This window comes from Sciurus vulgaris (genome assembly GCF_902686455.1).
Source record: "Sciurus vulgaris genome assembly, chromosome: 7".
Classification (NCBI taxonomy): Eukaryota; Metazoa; Chordata; class Mammalia; order Rodentia; family Sciuridae; genus Sciurus; species Sciurus vulgaris.
Window position 1 is genome coordinate 105164692 of NC_136467.1, and position 13167 is coordinate 105177858.

General features: G+C 41.0%; 1 protein-coding gene across 3 annotated transcripts in view; it reads left to right on the forward strand.

The window, feature by feature from the left end:
- Positions 1-437: 437 nt before the first annotated feature.
- Positions 438-13167, forward strand: part of LOC306665967 (glutathione S-transferase alpha-3) — a 65378-nt gene continuing 52648 nt past the window's right edge. The window contains exons 1-7 of one of the 3 annotated variants that reach the window (XM_079147664.1): positions 461-784; positions 1256-1363; positions 4147-4198; positions 4740-4872; positions 6741-6882; positions 8871-9002; positions 9811-10550. In XM_079147664.1, coding sequence (XP_079003790.1) covers positions 1277-1363; positions 4147-4198; positions 4740-4872; positions 6741-6882; positions 8871-9002; positions 9811-9930 — 666 coding nt within the window. In that variant the 5' untranslated portion in view covers positions 461-784; positions 1256-1276 and the 3' untranslated portion in view covers positions 9931-10550. Of the gene's footprint in view, positions 785-1255; positions 1364-3250; positions 3351-4144; positions 4199-4739; positions 4873-6740; positions 6883-8870; positions 9003-9810; positions 10551-13167 lie in introns of those variants that run through there. The other 2 variants (XM_079147665.1, XM_079147667.1) reach the window with 2 other exon arrangements.

Genomic DNA, 13167 nt, shown 5'->3' on the forward strand with positions numbered 1-13167 from the left:
GCCTAACTGCCCAAGGACTGAACAGTGGCTTCACTCCTGGTCCTAGCTGTTGGTGGCGTCCTCTGATTTCAGAGCCCTGACAAGTTCTCAAGGCCTTTATCTGTGTGGTTCTAGACCCTCCTTGTTTTTGTTTCACATTATGATTTTCCATGGCCCCTGGTGACTCTGGTGTGACCGTGGACATTATATTTCACTTCCATGATGTTCAGTTTCACTAACTGAAAAGTAGAGATTAAAAACAATTGGCGCCCAAAGCTATTTGAATATTCAAAACATAATGTATCAAAAGAGATTTGTAGTGGGGTGAGACATAGGCAGTTTTCAATAAATTTTAGTTTTCTAGTTCTTTCTCTTCCCATTACCATTCACTACCATGCATTGTGACCAATGAGCCTGCCAAGAACAGTTATATTTTAACCAATGGGGACCTGAGACAGGTTTAGTGCAGTCTGAGGTTGGCTGCTGATGGGTAATACGTTGGACTGAGGAATACAGTCCAAGAACTTCTCTGACCCTGCCACAAAGAGGGCAGATCCTTCTTGAGTATAACTGGTGCTTTTCTACCAAACATCTTAAAGTACCTCTTTTTGATATGATGGTCTTAAAACCTTGAATCCACGGGAAAAGGCCAACGACTCAAGGAAAAGTTGCTGGGGAAAAGAAAAAGATTTATTGGAAAGGCAGCAAATCAAAGAAGGCAGAGGCTACCGCCAACAAAGACCATCTTGCATAGGATTACAAGTGTGAGGCTTGTACTGGGAATTGTGGGGAGTGTAGCCCAGAGGTGAGTGCCAGGGTAGTTACAGACTTGCGGTGGCCTGTTTTTCTGATGCAGGGTTGCTGTTAGCATAGGTCGCAGGATGTTCTGGGTTCTATAAATCTAAAGAAAATTTGCTGATTAGAAAGTCTTATTTCTTATCTTTTTAGTTACTTTTCCCAGGAATAGGTAATTCTGCAATTCATTACTAGGCTACACACAGCTACTTTCCCCTAGAGAATGGGGGAGATAGAGAAAAGCATCTTTCCCCTGGAGGACAGGGGGTGATAACATTCTCTGGAGAACAGTTTTCAAACCCCTTAGATGGCCTCAGTCAGAGGTGTCTTCTACTAGCAAAAATAATATGAGACTAATAATGTACAGCCTGTGTGAATTCCAAAATTAGTGATTTTTTTTTAAGCCAACTAAGAACAATTGAAGCTAGGGTTTGTTTAAGGTTTGCCATAGTAACGGTTTCATCCACTCACTCACATTTAGGAAAGCCCAGACACTGCTGTCATGGCCAGGACACCTATTCTTCACTACTTTGATGGACGGGGAAGAATGGAGTCCATCCGGTGGCTCTTGGCTGCAGCTGGAGTAGAGGTATGTTCTGAGTTAGATCATTTTAAGTTGGATCTAATATTTACTGTAATAGATACTTTTCTCACATAGGCTAGGTGATGTTTCTGACTGGATACCAAGTCAAGAGTTTTGCCTTAAACAAAACTACCAGTTATTAAGAGACTCACAGACTTAAGCAAATAAATTGTCAGTATTTTCATCAAAGAGAATAGACATTAATGTAAGAAATATATCACAATTTGTGGACCTTATTTGGATTTGGGTTTAAACAAACTATAGAACATAATTTATGAAATTTATAAGAATTAGAAACATGATTATTGATTGAATATTGGTGATAGTAAATTATTATTAATGTTTTTGGTGGGATAACATAGTTATTTTTAAACATAGTTCCTGTATTTTAGAAAAACTAATTGAACTATTTAAGAATGAAACACAATCATGTGTCCTTAACAATGGGGACACAGTCTGAGAAACGTGTCTTTAGGCAGTTTTGTTGTGCAAACATTGTAGAGTGTTCCAACAAAACCAGGGGCTGTAGCCTACTACATCCCTCGGCAATATTGTGTGACCTGTTGTTGCTCAGCTACACACCTGTGTCACATGATACTGTACTGAATACTGTAGGTGATTGTAACACAATGATAAGCATCTGTGTATCTAAACATAAAAGAGGTACAGTAAACATGGTACAGAAGATGAACTATGAGACATCTATATGTAGCACTCTACCAGGCCTAGAGTTTGCAAGTCTGGTAATTTCTCCGAGTGAGTCAGTAAGTGAGTGGTGAGTGAAAGTGAAGGCCGAGTGCACTACTGAATGCTATAATTTGTATGTGAAAAGTTGACAAATGCCCATGTTTTAAAAGTGTATCCCTAGGCTGAGGCACCCTTAGAATATAGTGGAATTATTTCGAGGTGGGGCCTAGTGGGAGGAGTTATGTTGCTGAGGGTGCGCTTTTGAAGGGGATTGTGGAACGCAGCCCCTGTGTCTTTTCACTTCCTGACAGCCGTGAAGCCAGCAGTTTGCTCCACCACATGCTGCCTACCATGATGTTCTTCCTTGTCACAGTGCCAAACAACCATAGACCCAAACCTCTGAAATTGTGACAACCCAAATTAACCTGTCCCTCTTTATATGTTGATTCTCTTAGGTATTTCTTAGAATAATGAAAAGCTGATTTAGCACAGTGCACACTACTGTAGACTTGAGAAATCTGTACACATAGGCGGCACTCATTTATTGAAATGTTTCCCTTTCTCAAAAATAAATTAATTTCAGTTTACGGTAAAGTTTTTACTTTACAAACTTCTAATTTTTCAACTTTTTGACTATTTCCTAATAATACTTAAAATGCAAACATATTATACAGCTGTGTAAAATATTTTTATTCCTTGTCCTCTAAGCTTTTTCCATTTTTTATTTTTATTTAATTTTATTTTTAAAATTCTTTTGTTAACAAGTTAAGAAGCAAACACAGGTTCAGAATCATCAATATCACTGTCTTTTACCTCCCCATCATGTCCCACTGGAGAGTTTTAGAGGCAGTAACATGCATGGATCTGTCACCTCCTATGATCACAGTGCCTTCTTCTGGACTAACTACTAAGGACCTACCTGGTAATTGTCCTGAGGAGACATCACTGTGCAGAAATAAGTGCATGGCGACTTGCTTGGTTTGCTTTTTCTCATTATATATATATATAGATAGATTTGCTTGGAAGTAGATAATGTACCATGAAAATTCCTCTCTATTAATGAAAACCTTGTTATTTGGAGTTTATATTTTCAACTTTTTAAAAATAATTATTTTTAATACAAGCTCTTCTCAGTGGTCATAACATTGTTTTTACAGTGCTGGGTATTGAACCCAGGGCCATGAGTGTGATAGGCAAATGCTCTTGATCCCAAGCTACATCTGCAGCCTTCATGTTTTTGACATTTTGAAGGAGCTTATGGAAGTCTACAAAGGCTTCTACTAACTGCTTCACTGTGAATTTTCTTAGGGATTCTTCCTTTTCTTCTTCTGTAGTTTTCTATTTCCTTGCCTTTTCTTGAGCTACATATTCACTAATCAATAGGAAATTGTCAGTTCTTTTCTTGTCTTATGGCGCCACCTTTGTGTACATAGTCAGTGATTGACTGAAACATTGTTATGCAGCACATGACTGTGCATGAAATCGGATGGGATTTCCTTTAAATTATTACCAGAGAAGAAGAGTGGGTGGTACATAGATGAAAGCCTGTTGGCATCAGTAGACAATTGCTGAAATTGGTAGGGCTAAAGGAGCAACAAAATACTCAGTTTATTTTTATGCATGTCAGAAATTTCCATTAAAAAAGATCTAAATTCTATCCTAAAAGAAAATAAATGCAATTATACTGAAAATACACACCATGATTGTGACGTAGACTGGAGGAGATAGTAACAGCCTGTTAACCATGGAACATATTCATTCAGCAATAATGTTGTGGGGCACCTATAAAGAGCCAGGTTTTGTACACGTGGAGATACACGTGAACTAGACAGATGAGGTCCCTCTCCTCAAGCAGCCAACACATCTATGATATCTATGATGGATGGGATCAAGCACTTTTCAGGCTTGTGACCCATGCATTTTTCATGATAGATGTAATATAAATTTCCAGATAGCCATGACCAGATTCTTTGGTGTCTATGTTCAATCTCAAAAATCTGACCTGCTTTATATTAAACATAGATAGGAGTGATTCAAACTGAAAAGCATGCAAGACTATTGAGTGAACTAATCAGGACTCATTTACTGTTTCTTCTCTCCAGTTTGAAGAGAAATTTCTGAAAACACGAGAAGACTTGGAAAAGTTAAGAAAAGGTAAGAAATATCTTAATACCTCTTAAGGTGTTCCTAGGAGAAGACTGAACATCAGATAATACTTGTGTATTTGTAAGGATGGTAGTGCTGATGGAAGAGAGGTAGAGAGTGGTTAAAATGTAAGATCTGTCAACTCTGGGGGCTAAAAAGGGTGAGATCTTTGTGAGTACTTGCTAAGGAACAATCTCCAGGGCCCTCTTCTTGCCTTCTTCAGATGTTGAATGCAATCGGCTCCTGCCCTATTGCAGGCTCTCTACCTTCTTCCTAAAATATCTATGAAACACACAAATATTCAGGGACACACAATGTATATGGATGGATGGGAAATTAAAACACCTGTGAAACAGTAGGCTGAAAGTAAAGAAGTTGATAAGAAAAAGAAGAAACAAAAAAACTAAAAATAAAGTGGTATCTTACTGGAAAATTTACCAACGGATAATTTTTTTCCTTTTGTATTTTCAGTCATTTTCACAACTCTTTTACACTGTGAACACATGTGATCCATAGAGGTTTCATTCTGTTCATTGTCTCCTTCCACAAGATGGAAGTCTGATGTTCCAGCAGGTGCCCATGGTGGAGATTGACGGCATGAAGCTGGTGCAGACCAGAGCCATTCTCAACTACATTGCCACCAAATACAACCTCTACGGGAAGGATGTAAAGGAGAGAGCCCTGTATGGTATATTTTCTATCCTTACATCAACAGATAACACGGGAAGGATTGATGTCCTTCCTTGAGTGAGATAAACTATGGCAGGCAAATTATGACGAGCACCAGGCTGAACCTGGGCATTAACACTGAGTCAAAATGGGCGAGTATTGTGGAGATGCAGAAGAGTAAGCTTGGCCTGGATTCAGGGCAGTGTCATGTAGAACAGGATGCAGTTCATGGAGGCTTGCAGATCCTGAGGAACTATGAAATCAGGAACATGGTGGAATCCTGATTCCATTTGCTTAGGCTTTAGAGGGTAAATCTATGCAGTAGCTTGGGACAGGGAAAGGTTTGAGTGGCGAGACTCGAAAGCCTGGTAAAAGAAGGATCTGAAGCACCTGATTTTCCAGTTCCAGAAAGTATAAGACTGATGGCCAGGAACCAAAGCTCCCCTCTTCTTCTACACATGGGTCAGCTTGATGAGGGTTAGCAGAGTCTGGTCGAGACACGAGGGTGACCCAAAACATTTCATGTAGACTTGAAGAAGCACAACTGATTCAGCACTGGGGTTAGGTCTCCTCCCTCCTGAACTGAAACTGCTTTATTGAAAATAAAATCTTGTATGGACTCTGGAAAGTTCCTCAAAAAGTTAAAAAGAATTACCAATAACCCAGCAATTCTAGTACTAGAGCTATACCCAAGAGGAATACAAATGTATCCTGAGTAGTATTTGTGCACAAATGTTCACAGCTGCATTATTCATAATACCCAACAAGTGGAAATAAACTAAACATGCAACAATGAAGGAATGAAGGAAGGTTCTCCAGTCATACAACGGAATACTTTTGCTGGGCAAGGAGATGAAGTATTGATGCATGTGGCAATGTGGATGAACCTTGACAGCATCTTGTCACATAAAAGAAACCAGATGCAGGAGGCCACATATTGTGTGGTTTCTTTAGTATGAATGTGCAGAACACTCATGTGCAGAGGGACAGAAAGTAGATTAGTGGTTTTCTGGAGCTGGAGGGAGGGGTGGTATACATGTTTTTGTAATTCACTCAGCCTGGTAAAAATGTTCTGGAACTGGAGAGTGTTGATATTTGCAGAATTCTGTGAATGTACTAAAAAAATCACAGAATAGTAGACTTTAATTGGATGACAATTATGGTGTGAACATTTGTCAATAAAGTTGCTATTTAAAAAAATAACTTTGGCAAGCCTGTTTGAAACAAAAGAAATGAAGTTCTCTTATATTGTGCACTTACTATAACCATACAAGGAATTTCCGAGTCTTGGGTGAGGACCCCAAGAAATGCCATCATGATTAGCATTGGGCAACAGTACATGGAAAGGGTTAAGGAACATGATTTATGGGAAATAATTAGGAGAACTCTATTTCTAAAATTGAACATGAAAACTATCCTGAGCTGTATAATAAGAAGAGCAAGAGAGAGGGACTTGTCTGAGAAGCTGGAGCAGGGACTCTGTTTTGATTTTACCTAGGAAACAGGAGTTTAGCAATAGAAATCATTATGTGTTTGTGTCCAGAACAAAGCACAGCAGAGACAGCAAACCCTATTGTACTCTCAGTGTTTACAGACATCAAGTTCTCTAAAGACAATAACTTGTGATGGCCCAGTGATACTCTTTGGAACTGTATGTGGTCATGTGTATAACAAAAATTTAGACCTGTCTTCCCTGTAGGTTGCTCTAAGAAATAATTGTTAATCTATAAATAAAACTCAGAAAATTGTAACTGGATTTTGAAGGGTCCCTACTGAAGGCGAATTACGTTGACTACTATCTGGTGCTCTATTTTCGTGGGTTTCAAGACTATAAAATCTGGGACAGAAGGCATTTGACAGAGCATTTGTATTTTGCTTTCAGAATTGATATGTATTCAGAAGGTGTGGCAGATTTGAATGAAATAGTTCTTTATTACCCGTACCTTCCACGTGGGGACAAAGATGGAAGCCTTACCCAGATCAAAGATAAATCGAGAAACCGTTATTTTCCTGCCTTTGAGAAGGTAAGTGGAAGCTATTTCACCTTTAGGGTGCCCTCTAAACTGAAGATTGATGGGATGAAGCTGGGGCAGCCCAGAGCCATTCTCATCTGTACTGCCACCAGATACAACCTCTATGGGAAGGACATAAAGGAAAGAACACTGTATAGTGTGTTTCTATTCTTATATTAACATGGGAAGAGTTCAGGTTATACCTTGAGTAAGATGGACCATGGCAAGGGGATCATGACCAGCATCAGCCTGGCCTGGCACAAACATTGACTTTCTCTTTATCTGGGTAAGGCTTACCTATTGATGGGAAAGTCCCATGGAAATGAGGGAAGAGTCATAGAACAGGATGCAGTTCATGAATACAGCACAGTGACAGAGTTTAGAGGGTGTCTTGGAGTTTAGAGGACATCTTAGTCCCAACAGGTTATCTTAGCACTTAGGACTGCTATATGAATAATGCCATTGTCTGGAAGGTTTAAACAACAGACATGCATATCTCATAGTTCTGGAGACTGAGAAGTACCAGATCAAGGACCTGGTGGATTGGTATCTGGCAAGCCTCGCTTCTTGATTCATGAATGGCTGACTTTTGACTATGTCTTCCTATGGCAAATGGGTCTAAGGTCTCATTATAACAGCACTAGTGCCATTCTTGAGAGCTCTTCCCACAGGACCTAATTATGACCCAAAAGCCCCACCTAACAGCATCATATTGAGTGTTGGGATCACCACATATGAGTCTGGGGGGACAAAGACAGTTTTCCTATAACAGAAACAGGAGAAAATCAGTGCCTGGTATTCTTGGACATTGACTTTCACTTCCAGAGGGCCTTCTTTCATGCTCATTTAGTACTCTGGCACTCGAGGCATTGTGTGAAGATAGACTGTGATGAAGGCTTAGACTAGTGATACCAAAGTTAAAAGTGTAAATTTGCTGGGACTCAAACCAGAATTCTTTATGTACAGAATTTCATGGTGCAGAAGTAGCACTTGGGCTGTGGGAAGTTCTAAGCACATTGGAGGTAAAGATAAAAGAATGCTGTAAATTGTAGCATAAATTTGATGCTGTGTTTTGTTCTTATACCAGGCAATCATTCATACTTCTCTATCTATACTTAATCTGATAAAGTGGTTGACAAAATATTTTCTTTAATTGGTAGTGCCATGATTTTTTTCTATTTTCTTCATTATTTCAATATTGTTGAGATATTTAAACAAATATCACATATTACCCCAAAATTCTTTTGTGAAAACTCTCATACATGCATATAAATTGAAAGAAAGTGTGAAGAACCCATAGATACCCATCTCTGAGTTAACAGAATTTACATCTTATGATGTCACTTTATCATGCATTCATCTTTCCACTCCTGTCTCCACAAAACATTTTACTTTTCCCATTTCGTAGTAAGATTCAAACATGAGTGCAGTTCAGTATGCCAATTAGACCATCATGGTTAAAGCCAATGTCACAAAAGCTGTAATGATTCAAGTTCACTTTAGATCCTAGACACATAACCAGGAAAGTAAGAAATCAGACTTGAGGAAAAACAGAGGCACTAAAATGATACATTCACAGAGAAAGCGGTGCTTATTAAATGAGACACTGTCTACAAGAGATTGCAGAGAAAGAGAGAGCAGACAAGAGAGGAACCTCCTGAAATTACCTGCTGTGCCATTTAGAGTGTAGGGCAGGTGGAAACATGGCACAGCAAATGTTATGCCCTTGGCACAGGCAGAAAATGCTGGTTATGGTGGGTGGTGTGAGTGATGCAGGATTGTGAGGGTGAGAATGAAAGAGTCACCCAGGATTTAACAGAGGAGGGAGCAGAGCCCCACTTCTCACTCTCATTCATGAGTCAGGGGCCTGGAGAAAGGTCTGCAGCTCCACACTGCCCAGGAGGCAGCAGACCAACAGAGTTGGGCTGAGAGGCTCAGGGACAACCTGGGGCCCTGGCCTGGCTATGTGTGGTCATGATCTGACTCCTCCCACTCTGCAGGTGCTAAAGAGCCACGGACAAGACTACCTTGTTGGGAACAGGCTGAGCAAGGCCGACATTCACCTCACTGAACTTCTCTACCGCACAGAAGAGCTTGACCCCAGCGTTCTGGCCAACTTCCCTCTGCTGAAGGTGATCTCTCTCAAGCTGTCAGAGACCTACACCTCACATCATGAATCTCCTATTTAAACATGGGGCTGATGGTGTTCTGACTTCTTGCCATCTCCAGGCTTTACCCCTACCCCTGGCCTCCAAAAAGATTTCTAAGGCCCTGGTTCTGAGGAATGAAAAGAATCTTGTTATGCAAGGAAATGTGAGGTGGATGCTACTCTAAGAAGTATATATGGCTTTGTATAATAAGTAAAACCCAGGGCCCAGCTTTCTCTTCACAGCCCCCTCTCCCATTTGGGTTCTGATCATGATTTCCTCAGGTTCCCCGCTTCAGATATTACATTTCTCTCTGCAAACCTCCCTTCCTTACCCCCTCCCCACTCCACAGGTCCCATCTTAATCTCTCAGTGTGACCATTTGTAGTGACTGCCACCTGCATTTGCAGTTTTATTTCTTTCATCGTTTCTAACTCAGTTTCCCCATATCTTCAGCTCACCTGTTTGAGTGCTTCTCTGTACCCACATGTGACAGGCACGGTGTTTTTCCTTATATCATACAATAGCAACACAGCTACAGGATTAAAGTGTAAGGCAGAAGAGAGGATGGCTGGATCTGAATACAGTTTTAAAGAGAAGTTGGGGAAATTGTTATTGAGCTTTTTTCTCTAGCTCTTATCTTTATTCTCATTGGTTGTCTGCTTCCCACACAGCATGCTGTGCTGATGGAGGGATTCAGTTGTTCTTCATTAAGGAGGGGTGCAGACTTCCTGGTTGTGTTAAAGGGAGTTGGTTTGGGCTCCACTCTGAGGTTGTGTTCTTGTTCATTGCAGGCCCTGAGAACCAGAGTCAGCAACCTGCCCACAGTGAAGAAGTTTCTGCAGCCTGGCAGCCAGAGGAAGCCTTTAGAGGATAAAAAATGCTTGGAATCAGTAAAGAAGATTTTCAGTTAAATAAGGCAGACCTGGAGATAGAGCACATACAATATTATGCTTTATCCAAATGTTGATTGTGATTAATATGAGGCTAACATAGTTTTCCAAAATGTATGCATTATTCAGTTAGAAATGAGCTATGCAAATTTCTTTGCAATGTAGTCTATTTGGTATTGATCAACTTTATAATCATGATCATCTCCTGAGATATCTCTTTAAATTTAAGCAGAACAGAGAAAGTTTCTTAGTCTCTGAACTATAAAAAAAAATTGCCTTATAACATCTGTTATATACTATCTCAAAGAAAAGTTGAAATTTTCATCTGATGATCAGGCTTGTGCAAAAATATTTTTTCCTTTTATGTATTGCTACCTTTCTCACCAAAACACACAAAAACAAACCTATAATGAATCATTTTCTTTTGACTTCTCCCCTGTTCAGTTATTCAACCTATATATTTATGTCTAGTATGAAATATTCCATGTTCTTGGAGCTGGATAATCAATGATGAAAAAATCTGATACATTCTCTACACTCATGACAATGGTTTTAGTGAGAGAAACAAACAAAAAATAGATAAACCTAATCTAAAATCATACATACCAAGTGTATCACATTCCTAAGGCTGCTACAAGAAATTCCTACAAAACTGTGGTATATATGTACAATGGAATATTACTCAGCTATAAAGAATAATAAAATTATGGCATTTGCAGGCAAATGGATGAAATTGGAGAATTTCATGCTAAGTGAGATAAGCCAATCTCAAAAAACCAAAGGACGAATGATCTCACTGATAAGCAGATGATGACACATAATGGGGGGTGGGAGGGGGGCAAGAATGGAGGAAGGAGGGACTGTATAGAGGGGAAAGAGGGGTGGGAGGGGTGGGGGGAAGGAAAAAATAACAGGGCTCACTGTCAGGCGTCTATCATCCGCCATTTGCCTGCCTCTCACCTGTCCATCGCCTGCCTTACCCCTATCCATCACCCAACGCTCCAGGTTCACCTCCCGATCATCCGACAGCTGCCAGCAGACTGACCCCAGACCTCCAGTGGAGAACCAGCTGCCTGCTGCTGCCTGGAAGTTCAATGTTACAGTACCTGCAGGTTTGATTACACGTGGCTGCCGCCATTTTGAGACAACAGCCAGGCCCTGTAGGACCCCAAGCCGGACTGACTGAGTCCCGTCTCCAGGATCCCTCAGCCCGACCGATCACTCCCTGCTTCTGGAGCCCTCACATCAACTGACTGCTCCCTGCCACCAGGACCCCAGACCAACTGACTGCGCCTATCACCGGGACCCCAGACCCACTGATTGCACCCGGCCTCCTGGATCCTACAACCACACCAAACACACCTGACCTCCAGGACCCCTGCCAGACCAACTGCATCCTGTCTCCAGGACTCCAGCTGACCACGTCCACCCCTGAGCTGCAGCTCCCCATTTGCCAACACCTTTGGAAGACAGAGCAGCCATCTTGGATAATCCTGGAAGCTGTAGCTCCCATCTTCGGGTGGGGCAAATCCCATCCTGAGACACCTGCTGGAGGATTGAAGCTCATTGTCAGGGGCTATTTGGTCTAGGATTGCATAGTGTCTGAATAGGGCACTGCTAATATTGATCTCTCCTTAAAGGGTTTTGGAAACCTATAGGGCCACTATAAGCCTATAGGGGGAAATCTGCAATACCCCAGATTTGCACCGCTAGAGGGGAAGATACATGAACAACATGAAAAAACAAGGGAAGAAAATGATCCAAACAAATCTAGATTCTATATTAATAGAATCCAATGATAGAATGTTAGAAGAAATGTCAGAAGAGGACTTCAGATTATACATGATTAAGATGATTCGCGAAGCAAAGGATGAGATAAGAGAGCAAATGCAGGCAATGAATGATAATACCAATAAGCTGACAGAACAACTGCAGGAAGCAAAAGATCATTTCAACAAAGAGATAGAGATTCTAAAAAAAAAAACCAAATGGAAATCCCTGAAATGAAGGAAACAATAAACCAAATAAAAAGCTCAGTGGAAAGCATCACCCACAGACTAGACCACTTGGAAGACAGAACCTCAGACAATGAAGACAAAATATTTAATATTGAAAATAAAGTTGTCCAAACAGAGAAGATGGTAAGAAATCATGAACAGAATCTCCAAGAACTATGGGACATCATGAAAAGACCAAATTTAAGAATTATTGGGATTGAGGAAGGCACAGAGATAAAAACCAAAGGAATGGACAACCTATTCAATGAAAAAATATCAGAAAATTTCCCAAACCTGAAAAATGAAATGGAAAATCAAATGCAAGAGGCTTACAGAACACCAAATGCACAAAATCACAACTGATCCACACCAAGGCACATTATAATGAAAATACCTAACATTCAAAATAAAGATAGGATTTTGAAGGCCGTGAGAGAAAAGCATCAGATTACATATAGGGGGAGACCAATACGGATAGCAGCAGACTTCTCAACCCAGACTCTAAAAGCTAGAAGGGCCTGGACCAACATATTTCAAGCTCTGAAAGAACATGGCTGCCAACCAAGAATCCTATACCCAGCAAAACTAACCTTCAGATTTGAAGATGAAATAAAATCCTTCCATGAAAAACAAAAGTTAAAAGAATTTACAAATAGAAAGCCTGCACTACAGAATGTTCTTAACAAAATATTCCATGAGTAGGAAATGAAAAACAACAATGTAGGTCAGCAAAGGGAGGAACTACCTTAGAGAAAAACCACTCAAAGGAGAAACCAAGCCAACTTAAAAACCAAAAATAAGCCAAATGACTGGGAATACAAATCATTTCTCAATAATAACCCTGGAGGTTTCAAGATGGCAGCCTAGAGGGTGGCTGCATTTCATGTTGCTCCAGGACTCAGGATTCAAAAGAGGAGAAACTGAGAGACTTGGGACCAACTCAAAGCAGCTGGGTGACTCTCTCCCGTTGCGGAGGCATCCCGGATGGGGCAGTAGTCCTGGAACACAGGGAACTTTGTGAAGTAGAGATGCTGGCGAGACACCCCTCCCCCCGCTGGAGCAGTGAACGTGGACAACTGGGAGCGTCGTAGAGGAGGCCGCTCAGCACAGCGCTGGGACTCGGAGTAACCACTGGGGCTCCGGTGGCTGCCCAGGGGGGAGCGGCGAGGAGAGCTGTGTGGACTCAGAACACCGGGGCCTGCCCTGAGGAGGAGGAGGAGGAGGAGCGTGGCCTTTTGGATTCGGAGTGACTGCACCAGAG